Source organism: Hyperolius riggenbachi, chromosome 3 (assembly GCF_040937935.1).
Source record: "Hyperolius riggenbachi isolate aHypRig1 chromosome 3, aHypRig1.pri, whole genome shotgun sequence".
Taxonomy (NCBI): domain Eukaryota; kingdom Metazoa; phylum Chordata; class Amphibia; order Anura; family Hyperoliidae; genus Hyperolius; species Hyperolius riggenbachi.
In genome coordinates, this window is record NC_090648.1 from 286,280,469 (window position 1) to 286,293,406 (window position 12,938).

Genomic DNA, 12,938 nt, shown 5'->3' on the forward strand with positions numbered 1-12,938 from the left:
GCAAATACTTCTCTTCCATGAATCCAGCGATAGAACACAGGAACCTCCCGCCTATACGTTACTTCTAGCTAGAAGATGTGCACCAATACACGTGTCACACGACAAGTTTCAAAATGCATATGCTTTGTGTGGTTATGAGCTGCAAAGGAAGCATTGTGGCCTGTGTCGTTCAGTATAAGGCTTTACATAAAGCTAATAACAGGATGATAAATGTGTTTGCTTTAAATCATTAATACAACTAGATAACAAGGTTATAAAAAAACAGAAGTTAAATAAGTGCTAGCGATCACAATGGCCTCAATTCACGGAGCTTTATCAAACACTTTATCAAACGTTTCATAATTTTCCTCATGGGTAAAATCTAATTTTTAATTCACTAAGGTGTTATATATTTATTGATCATTTCATCGATAAAACATTCGATAAATATATAACACGTTTGATAAAGTGTTTGATAAAGCTTCGTGAATTGAGGCCAGTGTTATTTATTTTTTATCAGTATGATCAGCTAGAAATCTGTATATGTAGGGGGAAGGATGCAGTGGTCCATGGACAGGTGTCAAGATCAGCTTTGCTATTACATTTACACCCCAGTAGCATCTTCATCCTGCTTGCCTCCCAAAGGATAGGTGGTGTGTGTCTCTGAGCACAGGGGTATAAAACCAGATCCAAAGAAGTATCCATTACTGCCACAGAGTAATCACTGACATGTCTCACTCTGTCAATAGATGCTGGGAGAGCTGCTGCTCTCTCTCTCCCTCTCTCTCCTCTCCCCAGCTCTGCATCAAGCAGGGATGAAAGCCGTCTGCCTACAAGAAGCTTGCAAACCGGCTGCCAGAAACGCAATAAATCACAGATTGTACATCCTATACAGTGAACAGCAAAGCTAAGCACAGCACAGATCTGTAGACATACACTGGATACATAGAAATGGAAATAGAAATGCGTTTACTTACATGAGGATTCTGTACCAAACATGGCTGGCCTCAGATAGGAGTTTAATAAATTACAAAGAAATGAGGGAGGAAATATAGGAGGCTTTCACACAGCAGGGATCATGAATGCAGACAATGCAGCCCCAGCAATCCAGCTGCCAGATACCTTTCTCTAGAACTGAAAGCTGCAGAGCACTCTCACTGAGACAGAAAGAAGCCTCTTGACGGAGAGAGAGAGAGAGAATCATGAGCTTCTATCTGCAGTCCAATAGGCAAGCATAGGCCAATGTGTGCCTCTTGTATGATGCAGCGAGGCAGAAATAGGTAGCAGAAACCAGATACTGCAGTCCACAGCCCTACTCTCGTAAGACAATAGCACAGCTTATGCACACACTGAATGACGTCAGGACACTGCAATGACCGACTGCTGTTAACCAAAGGCTGGGGGGGTGGATAAAGCAGAGTAATTCAAATAGGAATTCCTTTGTCACCAAAGCTACAAAGAAAAAAAAAAAAGACATCCCCTTTCTTAAGTGACAGCAATGAACCAACAGTAGCCTTGCACTTGTGCATTCAAGTACCATGGCAGATGAGATGCTATTAGCAGGGAATACACCTTGGATGAAAAACTAAGTGGACTAAAAAGTCTAATTAAAAAAAAAAAAAAAAAAAGTATGATGCACATCACAGATCTTTCAAGCCAACCTACTAAGATGCAAATACATATCACAAATAAGAATATACATACTGCTTCAATAAAAGAATAAAACAAAAACACATTCTGTGTTAAATTCACTGAAGCAAAAATAAAAAGTTATATCTGTGTAGGACACACAATTGCTGATATTTGACATAACCCCGCCCCCTGTTTAGTAATTTTCTGTCACAGTTGGTGCTAATGTTATCCAATGGATACTAGTCATGCTAGCAGCAATGTGAAGCTTCTTGGAATTGTGGCTGCTGCAGCAGAAGTTTGCGGAGCTCCTAGTGGCTGCTGGTAGCGATTTCAGTGGATAACTGTGCTAGAGATTTGCAAAATATTACAGATTGCACACCTATCCTCCAGCAAAACCACCTTTAAAGGGACACTTAAGTCAAACCAAAAAAAATGAGTTTTACTCAGCTGGGGCTTCCAATAGCCCACTGCAGCTGTCCGGAGCCCTCGCCATCTCCCTCCGATCCTCCTGGCCCTGCCGGCAGCCACTTCCTGTTTCGGTGACAGGAGCTGACAGGCTGGGGACGTGAATGATTCTTCGCGTTCCTGGCCACAATAGTGCCATCTATGCTGCTATAGCATATATCATATACCATATAGTAGCATAGATGGTGCTAATGTGTCTGGGAACGCGAAGAATCACTCGCGTCCCCAGCCTGTCAGCTCCTGTCACCGAAACAGGAAGTGGCTGCCGGCGGGGCCAGGAGGATCGGAGGGAGACAACGAGGGCACCGGACAGCTGCAGGGGCTATTGGAAGACCTAGGTGTGTAAAACTCATTTTTTTTTGTATGACTTAAGTGTCCCTTTAAGTCCCATCTACATGGTATGATTACAAATGTATTTACGATTCGATTAAATCCGACGTGTCCGATCGGGATTTGATTCAATTCGATTTGCCATTGTTTTGCAATGGCAAATCGAATTGAATTGAATTCTGATCGGACATGTCGAATTTCATCGGATCGTAAATAGAATCATAATCGAATCGTAAATAGAATTGTATCGTGTAGATTGGGCTTACAGTTGATCAGCATATTTAAGCTATTGACCCTAAAGGGAACAAGCCACATGCAGGTATTTTCATTATTCTGACGGTGAAGTCTTATCTGCTATGTATGGTGGTTTGTCATTGTCACCCACTGCCTTCTATAGGCTGGCAGGAGCCATGCACAAGGATTTACAGGCCTATCTAACTGCCAGAACTATTATGAATAAGTTAACATTTGAGGTTGAGTTTTTCATGTGAAGATGGAAGAATTGGAAAACAGTAAGAAGTTCTCACCAATGGAGCCACAAAAAGACAAAGAGATTCAGTTAACCTGCATCTACCAACACACAGGAGGAGAGTAAAGCCTGGTACACACTATCAATTATGATTGGCCAATCACTAACCAATTTTACCACCTCCATGTAGTATGAGGATTTATCTACACATTCTGCTCATAGTATTCAATAACTGTTGATCATCATATTCCATAGAGGTGGTATAATTGGGCAGTGATTGACTAATCATAATTGAAAGTGTGTACCAGGCTTAGATATGAACAATTAATGTACATCCACCTTGTAAATCTGTTGCCTAAATTATTATTCCTGATTGTTTCCACCAAATGTTGAGGATTGTTGTACAGACATGTTACTCAAATATTTGCTGAATAGTATGCTTTGTTCTAAAGAGAAAGGAGGAGTGGAGTAAATTGAGGGCGCCCTGCAGTGGTCCAACAATAGCACTGGCCAAGGTTTTTCCAGCAGGGCCGATAGGTTAAGAGGAGGCTACCAAGAACTATAGATTTAATCTAAAAAAAAAATAAAAAATAGTAGCAATATATTTCAGTGGCAGAAATTTAAAGCCTAGCACACACATTAAATGTTGATTAGCCAATTTTACCACTTCCATGTAGTATGAAAGCGCACGCACGCACGCACACACGCACACACGCACGCACACACACACACACACACAGTTCATAGTATTCAAAGTCCCACATACTACATGGGGTGGTAAAACTGGTCAGTGATTGGCCAATCAAAATTGGATGTGTTGTAACTTTTGAAGGTCCTCAATTATCTAGGATATATGTAGCGGAAGCAAGTCAAAGTCAGCTGAACTCTATTTTAAAGAATGCAGAGAATCTAGAGAGTGTATGAGAACCCCAGACTGGGAGATTGTCTCGTCCAAGCACATGCTGACCCACTTATTCTTATACTCCATGGACCACAGGGGAAGGAGAGTTCTGTACAGATCTTGGCCCCGAACTGTTGGCCGAGGGATTGAATCCTGATCCCTGTGGGCAACAGCAATTGTAGGTCTGTACACATCTTATTGTGTAAGTACTAACCAACTTACAGACTGCATTGTGCATTGTAAAGGTGGCATCATATAGGACAATGGATTTAAGATAGCCTTACAGTGTATGTCCCTGACTCCAAAATATTATATGCACCAACTTTTACATTTATACTATTGATTTAGCAGGCAGATATTGTAGCGTACACATAGTATGCAATCCAATAAGCCAAATGGGAGAAATAGTTTTGTACACATTAGAGTAGGCATGCTCTAGTAAGCAAAAATGTATGTTCACATTAACGTACATTCTTGTGTGAGGAAAAAATACTGCTGTATCTTATAGCACACACATATTATAATAGCATAAAGTGCCTGTACAATATTCTAAAATGAAAAACAATACTGCAAAAAGCTAACCACAGGAAAGCAGAGCCCATATCAGTGTTAGGATCACAATGTCTTATCATGGTCTTACAGGGAGTTATCTAACTTTCTGAGTACTGCAAAATTAAGGCAATCTGAACTTTCCATTTCCTGCTCATGATTTTCCACAAACACTGACATATTATGAATAAAGCTACAGCTGATTGTAATATCCCCAACAATCTATCTTCCATGTATAGAACATTTTGCACAAGTTGAAGACCTAATATTTGTTATAGTTCACAGCAAAGCAGTAATGAGATGTTTCCAAAACATTTCTCATCCCAGAATTTTAAAACAATTACAGCATGTGAGCGAGGCGTTTCCTAGGACAACATGGGCCAGAGCAGCAGAATTGTGTACGCATTACAATAATTAGTCTTTTATTACTTAGGCATTGCGATAGACAATTGCTTTAATGTTAGCTCTGCATGCTTTCATGATAGATTTCCCCTGAAGCAACCAAAATGTGATTGCAGTGTAGACTTAAAGAATTTAAAGGATACCCGAAGTGACATGCGACATGATGAGATAGACATTTGTATGTACAGTGCCTAGCACATAAATAACTATGCTTTGTTCCTTTTTTTTTTCTTTCTCTGCCTGAAAGAGTTAAATATCAGGTATGCAAGTGGCTGACTCAGTCCTGACTCCGACAGGAAGTGACCACAGTGACCCTCACTGATAAGAAATTTCAACTATAAACCACTTTCCTAGCAGAAAATGGCTTCTGAGAGCAAGAAAGAGATAAAAAGGGGAATTTCTTATCAGTGAGGGTCATACTGTAGTCACTTTCTGTCTGAGTCAGGACTGAGTCAGCCACTTACATACCTTATATTTAACGCTTTCAGGCAGAAAAAGAAACACTATAGTTATTTGTGTGCTAGGCACTGTACATACCCATGTCTATCTCATCATGTCACATGTCACTTCGGGTATCCTTTAACAAAAAATATTGTATGACCAAATTAGGAAGTACAGCCATTTTTGAACATAGACTCATTTAATAGGGTGATTGACAAAACAAAAGAATCATAAAAATAAGGAACATTTGAATATTTTATAAAATAGATGACAATCCAATTACTTTACATTAATTACAATTACTTTAATTAACCTCCTTACCAGTATGATTCTTTCTAGAGTTTATTTCCTAAAAGCTGTAAAGCTGTACAATGTTTTCTCTGGAAAGAATCAGACCACTAAGTATAAGCAGCCAGAGAGCCCCCCCCCAGTTTAGGCAGCCAGAGAGTGAACCCCATGTGTAGGTAGCCAAAGTGTGACCCGCTAGTCTAGGTAGACAAAGAGCCCCATTACAGGTAGCCAGAGTGTGTCTCCCATTATGGGTAGGCCAGAAAGTGGCCTACCTCCTTGAGTATAAATAGTGAATGAGGTCCCCAAAGTATAGGTAGGCAGAGCGCCTCACATTTTTAGTTAGCCAGGCAGTGCCCCCCTCCAGTTTATGTAGCCAGAAAAAGCTTTCCCATTATAGGTAGTCAAAGAGCCCCCCCCCCCCCCAGTGCACAAAGCCAGAGTGCTCCCCCCACCCACCCAGTATAGGTAGTTAGGAAGCGGTGGAGCCTGTGGATCATTCACCTCTTCGGGATCGGGCCGCATGCTGCAAGTTTTCCTCCTGTCCTGCGCGGTGCAGAGGGTCAATGTTTGTGCCCAACACAATATCCCCTGAAGACCACAAAGCTGCATTGTTGGAGGCAAGCTAATGACCGCATATTGACACAGAATGGTAACTAATGCACATTGAAAATCTTTCTAACATACTACATTTTCTCAGAGATGTGGCTGAACATCAGACCTCGTCCTGGCCACAACCCTCCTACCAAGCCCTGCATTAGAATCAAGGTTTCTTTGTGACTTATGTCAACCTATGGGCAAATTCATCATATTTTCTTAAAAGTTATCTACCGAAGCCATATAGAAGCAAATGCATGAAATCTATTTTCATCAGAGGCAGCCATTTCTTCAGCACACACACACACACACACACACACACACACACACACACACACACACACACACACACACACACACACACACACACTTTAATAGTCTAGAACCAGGCCACATGACTTCACACAGACACTCACAAACAAGACCAACCATGCACAATTTCCTAGGTACTTAATCACTTCAGAAGGGACATACTAACTCATTTTGTGTTTTTACCAGACCACTTCTGTGAGGCATTCGTTTAACTTTTAATCTTTTGTTCATTTTTTTTTTGTTAGGGGAGTTGCCAGGTTTGTTTTGACTAGTGTATGGACACCTTTAGATGGTTGGAACCACCTACCTTTGAATCAGGCTTTTTTTTTTTGCTTCAGCTCTGTTAAATGTAATGTTAATTTATAAATACTGATTAATTGCTTTATTTTTGAAAGCGTGCTTACTTTGAGAACATTTTGAGCGGTTATGAAAAAATGCTGTAACGTACAGTAAATACAATAGTTAACTACATTTAAACTATGAGGCCTCTTGCACACTGCATGCGATTCCGATTTTTTTATACAATCCAATTTTTTATTTCAATATTAAAAAAAAAAAAAAAAAAAGGAGTACTGCATCAAATAGCGTCGAAAGATTGCATCTAATGAAAGAAAATTGTACTGTTAGTGGGCACCTTAAGGAATAACTAATTAGAGGTCAACAATCTCCAAAATGGCAAGTAAACACTTCTAAATAAACGGAACAGATAAAAAGTTCAGTAGTTCAAGATGTAGCTGTGTAGGAGCTCATAACATTAAATCACTTTTCTCCAGGGCTGTGGAGTATGTACAAAAATCATTCGACTTTGACTCAAATATCTGACTCCTCAGTTTATGAAACTACCCTCTTCTACTCCGGGTACGTAAAATTGCTCTGACGCCTCAACTCCAACTCCACAGCCCTGGGATTATGAAATCACTGATGCAGATTCAGCCGCACCGCCAAAAACAAGCCTTCGCGGAAAAGTGCGTTAGTATGCGGTATTCCCCTTCTGGCATCTGGCCAATCAGGAACTGACGCACACTTGCAGTCATTTCCTGTTTCGGGTACACGGAAGCATGTTGTAAAAATACGCTTCCCCGCATGCGCATCGCAATGTCGCTGCCGCCAACATTTTTCAAACCCCTGCGTCACCACAGACTTACATGACTTCTGGTCCACCGCACATCGAAGCAGATACGCGGCAAATTGAGCACTTCCGGCGCACCGCATATAAAATGAAACACCCATAGACTTTCATTGCCCTACGGTAGCAGTGCGGTAAATTGCAGTGACGCACCGTGCCAGTGTGAAAGGGCCCTCGATGAAATGACAGCTTAACCACTTGAGGCCCGCCCCCAGCCGATGGGCGGCGGCAAAGACCGGGCCCAAACGACCACAATACGCCCATCGGCGGGGGCGGCATCAGCGGTGGCTGTGCGGCGATCGCGTCATCAATGACGCGATCGCCGCCGGCAATAGGCTCCGCCCACCCTGCTCGGAAACCCGCCGGCCAATTAGCAGCGCCGGCGGGTTTCAAATGCGGCAATCCTTCCCAGTGCATTGTATTTGATTGTGCTGCAATTGTATTTGATTGTGCTGACATTCAATTTGATTGTGCTGTAGCTGTATTTGATTGTCCCGTGATTGGCTTTGATTGTCCCGTGATCGGCTTTAATTGTCCCGTGATCGGCTTTGATTGTCCCGTGATCGGCTTTGATTGTCCCGTGATCGGCTTTGATTGTCCTGTGATTGGTTTGATTGCCCTGTGATTGGCCTGTGATTGACCTGTGATTTGCTTTGATTGGCCTGTGATCGGCTTTGATTGTGTCGTGATTGGTTTGATTGCCCTGTGATTGACTTTGATTGTCCCGGGAATTGAGTGCCCTGTGATTGGCCTGCGATTGCCCTGTGATTGCCTTTGATTGTCCTGTGATTGTTTCTGATTGCCTGCGATTCCCCACTCGCCACCACCCCCCTGTCACTATCCAAGTGATCTAAAAACAGTGAAAACTGTCACTTTTTTAGTATCACTAGTGTTAGCAATTAGGCCAGTTAGCTAGGCCCCTTTGTAAGTGTCAGTTAGTGCTCAGCCCACTGCACCACAGTCTCGTCTCACTGCGCCACGTCATCACTGTCGCTAATCAACATTAGTACTATATAGTATCTGTACTCAGGTTCTCAGGTACATGGCCCAGTCGGATGAGGACGATTGGGACGCCTCATTCGACGAATCTTCCGGGTCAGAGTTTGAACCTGAATTGAGCAGTGGCTCACTGACCGATAGTGATGACGAGGTTGAGGTCCCGGCTAAAGCCAGGCGTACCACACCCCATGTTGGACCGCAGGAGGCGCAGGATCGGCCTCAAGGGCAGCAGAGTGGTGTTCGTGCTGGTCTGAGATTTCATGGTGGGGCAGGCACCAGCAGCACAACATCTCCTGGACCTAGCACCAGTACTTCCGTAGACCCTGGTGAAGTGGCGAGCACCAGCATGGAAGTTGAAACTGGTTCGGTGGCACGTGCAGTAAGATCCCAGTCGCAACCACCAAGAAGACGGGCCCGTACTACCCCTAGTTTACTAGAGGTGCTGGCAAACCCAAATTGGCAATCCCCTGATTCCGCCGCACCCGTACTTCCCCCTTTCACCGCCCAGTCTGGAGTCCAGGTGGAGACAGATAATCTAGGATCGGCCCTAGACTTTTTCTATCTGTTCTTCACCCAGGATCTCTTAGACTTAATTGTGGCAGAGACCAACCGTAAGGCCACACAATATATAACCGCCAATCCGGAAAAGTTCCTTGCCCAGCCTTTTCGGTGGAAACCAGTCCAAGTTTCCGAAATGAACATTTTTTTGGGCCTTCTCCTTCACACGGGACTAGTAAAGCAGAATGTGTTGCGGTCTTATTGGTCTACGGACCCAGCATATCATGTTCCCCTGTACTCTGCTGCCATGTCCAGGACGCGATTTGAGAACATCCTGCGCTTCCTGCACTTCAATAACAACGAAACCTGTCATCGAAGTGACCACTCTGCTTTTGACCGGCTCCACAAAATTCGACCCCTCATAGACCACCTGTCATCCAGATTTGCAGATGCTTATACCCCTGACCAGGACATCTGCGTAGACGAGTCCCTCATTTGCTTTACCGGGCGCCTTCGCGTCAAACAGTACATCCCAAGCAAGCGCGCCCGGTATGGGGTAAAACTGTATAAGCTCTGTGAAAGGGCCATAGGCTATACATCTTTTTTTAGGGTCTATGAGGGAAAAGACTCAAAATTGGAGCCGGTCGGATGCCCTGACTACCTGGGGAGCAGTGGAAAGGTTGTGTGGGACTTGGTGTCACCCTTGTTCCAGAAAGGGTACCATCTTTTTGTGGACAATTATTACACAAGCGTGGCCCTCTTTCAGCACTTAAAAATAGAAAAAATCAGATGCTGTGGCACCGTGTGGCCTAGTCGCCGGGGCTTCCCCCAACGGCTCATTACCACCAGACTTGAACGAGGACAGAGGGCCGCCTTGTGTGCCGACGACCTGCTCGCGGTGAAATGTAAGGACAAAAGGGAGGTTTACTTCCTGTCCACCATTCACGCAGACACGACAGTTGAAATTCAACGGCGAACTGAGGTCATTGAAAAACCCCTTGTCGTCCATGAGTATAATACTAATATGGGAGGGGTGGACTTCAATGACCAGAGGTTAGCGCCCTATTTAGTTGCCCGAAAAACAAGATGCTGGTATAAAAAAAGTGTCTTTTTACCTCATTCAATTGGCAATTTACAACAGCTTTGTTCTCTACAGTAAGGCTGGGAGAACTGGATTGTTTATTCAATTTAAACAGATCGTGATGGAACTCCTGTATCCAGGAGGTGCCGTGGCCCAACCCCAAGATGCAACTAGCCGGCTGCATGGAAGGCATTACGCCTATCCAATTCCGAGTACCCCAGGTCACCGAATCCGAAGAAAACGTTGTCGTGTCTGCAGCCATTGTTTATTGTCCCACCTGTCCTGACCAGCCTGGCCTATGCCTAGGGGAGTGTTTTGAGAGGTACCACGAGCTGGTACACTATTAGAGTGTAGGGAACTCCACACACAGCGGTAGGCACACAAGGGTCTCTCAGTGCTATTTCACACTGCTGCGATGCGTTAGGGCAAAATGCCTAGCAAAAGTCACACTTTGCGGTCCCCCCCTACGCCGGAAGTGCTTGACTCAACGCTAGTGCATGCCTACGTTACTGCGTGGCTTCTGTAGCAATATCGATCGGCCCGGAAGTCATGTTAGTCTATGGCGACGCAGTTCATTACTAGGCCGAATGCTACTCTTGTGGTATTGCCTGAAGGTCTGTTTTGGACGATACGGTGCGGCGGGCTCGACCCACCGGATATGTCAATATGCAGTGTGAAACCAAACATCGGGTTTCCAGAGGCCCTAATACACAGAGCTGCCAGAAACCTCTCCTTTCACTTGGGACAAATTGCGTAATGTACTTCGCCACAACTCTGTGCGATTTGCACTTCGCACATTGTTCCATGGGGGAGGAGAGGTTTGTCCTCGGGAGGTAAGTTAAAAAAAAACCAAAACAAAAAAACAGGTAAGCAAAGTAGTTAATGTTTGGTTTGCAATGTTAAGGTTTTTATTAAAAAAGTTCAAAGTTTATTAATGTTAATGAAGCAATTGCTTTGCTGCTTGTTTTTCGGGTTTTTTTGTATTTTTTATCTCTTTTTCCATCCAATAACCTTCCAGGTGGACCGAGCGAACGACTAACCAGCTGCAGCACTGATGGTGCATCCTGACAGAACATTGCGCGTCCGTCAGCTTACACACAAGTCGGTGCATGCAGCGCTGCAGGACGAGATTTCTCCTCCGCAGTCAAAAAGATACGTTTGCCGAGGCATATGGGCCGAGGAGTGGTGTTGGGAATTCATATGCTTTGGCAAGCACTTTGTATCAAAAAAGAACTCTGGCAATGATTTGTTCATCCACATCGATCGGTGTGAATGGATAAATCAGGTTTGCCAGGGCATACGAGCTGGTGGGTTTGGATTTTTGGGGCGGCAGCTCCTATGTCCTGGCAGACGCCTTCCCCTCTTTATTTTTTTCAAATTTTTTTGGCAGATATTTTTTCATCCACATTGATTGATTGATTGTTTGACGTTCATTTTTCCTTTCAGCCCAGAGTGCATTACCCTTATGCCCAATATAAGGAGTATAGCAGAAACTCCTAATACTGGCCATACATGTAATGATTGCAGAGACCCTAAAATGCCAGGACAGACCCCACGAATGATGCCATTTTGGAAAGAGGACACCCCAAAGTATTCCGTTAGGTGCATGGTAAGTTCATAGAATATTTTATTTTTTGTCACAAGTTAGCAGAAATTGTGTTTTTTTTTTTTTCACAAAATGTCATTTTCCGCTAACTTGTGACAAAAAATAAAATTTTCTATGAACTCACCATGGCCCTCATGGAATACCTGAGGGCCCGTTTACACTATCGCGAATCCGCATGCGTTGCCCGCATGCGGATTCGCATAGTCAGTACAAGTGGATGGGACTGTTTCCACTTGTGCGTTTCCCCGCACGTTTTTCTGTGCAGAAAAAATCTGCATGGTAGGGTCCTCAGAATTCGCCTGCGTGTGGAATGCAGGCGAATCGCACGCAATGTATTTAATAGGGAAATCGCATGCGTTTTCCCCATGCGTTTTTTGCCGCAAATTCGCATGCGATTTCGCATAGGTATTAATGTTAATTTACACAGGCAGTGACATGGTTAAATTCGCATACAGCCTTACCTATGCGAAATCGCATGCGAAATCGCAGCAAAAAACGCATGCGGAATCGCACCCGCATGCGATTTGCCTGCGGTGATTCGCCGACGATTCCGCAACGCTATAGTGGAAACGGGCCCTCAGCGTGTATTCTTTCCAAAATTGTACACATACCCATGCTGGGTGGGAGAAATATCTCTGTAAATGGACAATTGTGTGTAAAAAAATCAAAAGATTGTCATGGGTACCATGGGTATGTGTAAAAATACACCCCAAAACACATTAAACTACTTCTCCCGAGTGCGGCGATACCACATGTGTGGCACTTTTTTGCACCCTAACTGCGCTAAGGGGCCCAAAGTCCAATGAATACCTTTAGGATTTCAAGGGTCATTTTGAGACATTTGTTTTCAAGACTACTCCTCACGGTTTAGGGCCCCTAAAATGCCCGGACAGTATAGGAACCCCACAAATGACCCCATTTTAGAAAGAAGACACCCCAAGGTATTCTGTTAGGTGTACAGTGAGTTCATAGAAGATTTTATTTTTTGTCACAAGTTGGCGAAAATTGATTTTTATTGGATTTTTCACAAAGTGTCATTTTCCGCTAACTTGTGACAAAAAATAAAATCTTCTATGAACTCACCGTACTCCTAACGGAATACCTTGGGGTGTCTTCTTTCTAAAATGGGGTCATTTGTGGGGTTCCTATACTGTCCTGGCATTTTAGGGGCCCTAAACCGTGAGGAGTAGTCTTGAAAACAAATGTCTCAAAATGACCCTTGAAATCCTAAAGGTACTCATTGGAGTTTGGGCCCCTTAGCGC

At 43.8% G+C, this 12,938-nt stretch overlaps 1 protein-coding gene across 3 annotated transcripts in view; it reads right to left on the minus strand.

Moving 5' to 3' along the window:
• LOC137561421 (suppressor of tumorigenicity 7 protein homolog) overlaps positions 1–12,938 on the minus strand; it is a 197,258-nt gene that overhangs the window by 145,951 nt on the left and 38,369 nt on the right. Inside the window, exon 1 of one of the 3 annotated variants that reach the window (XM_068272721.1) lies at positions 957–1,278. The exons of the other annotated variants lie outside the window; for them this stretch is intronic. Within the exon in view, the coding sequence (XP_068128822.1) occupies positions 957–978 (22 nt within the window). The 5' untranslated portion in view covers positions 979–1,278. Of the gene's footprint in view, positions 1–956; positions 1,279–12,938 lie in introns of those variants that run through there. 3 annotated transcript variants of the gene reach the window in all.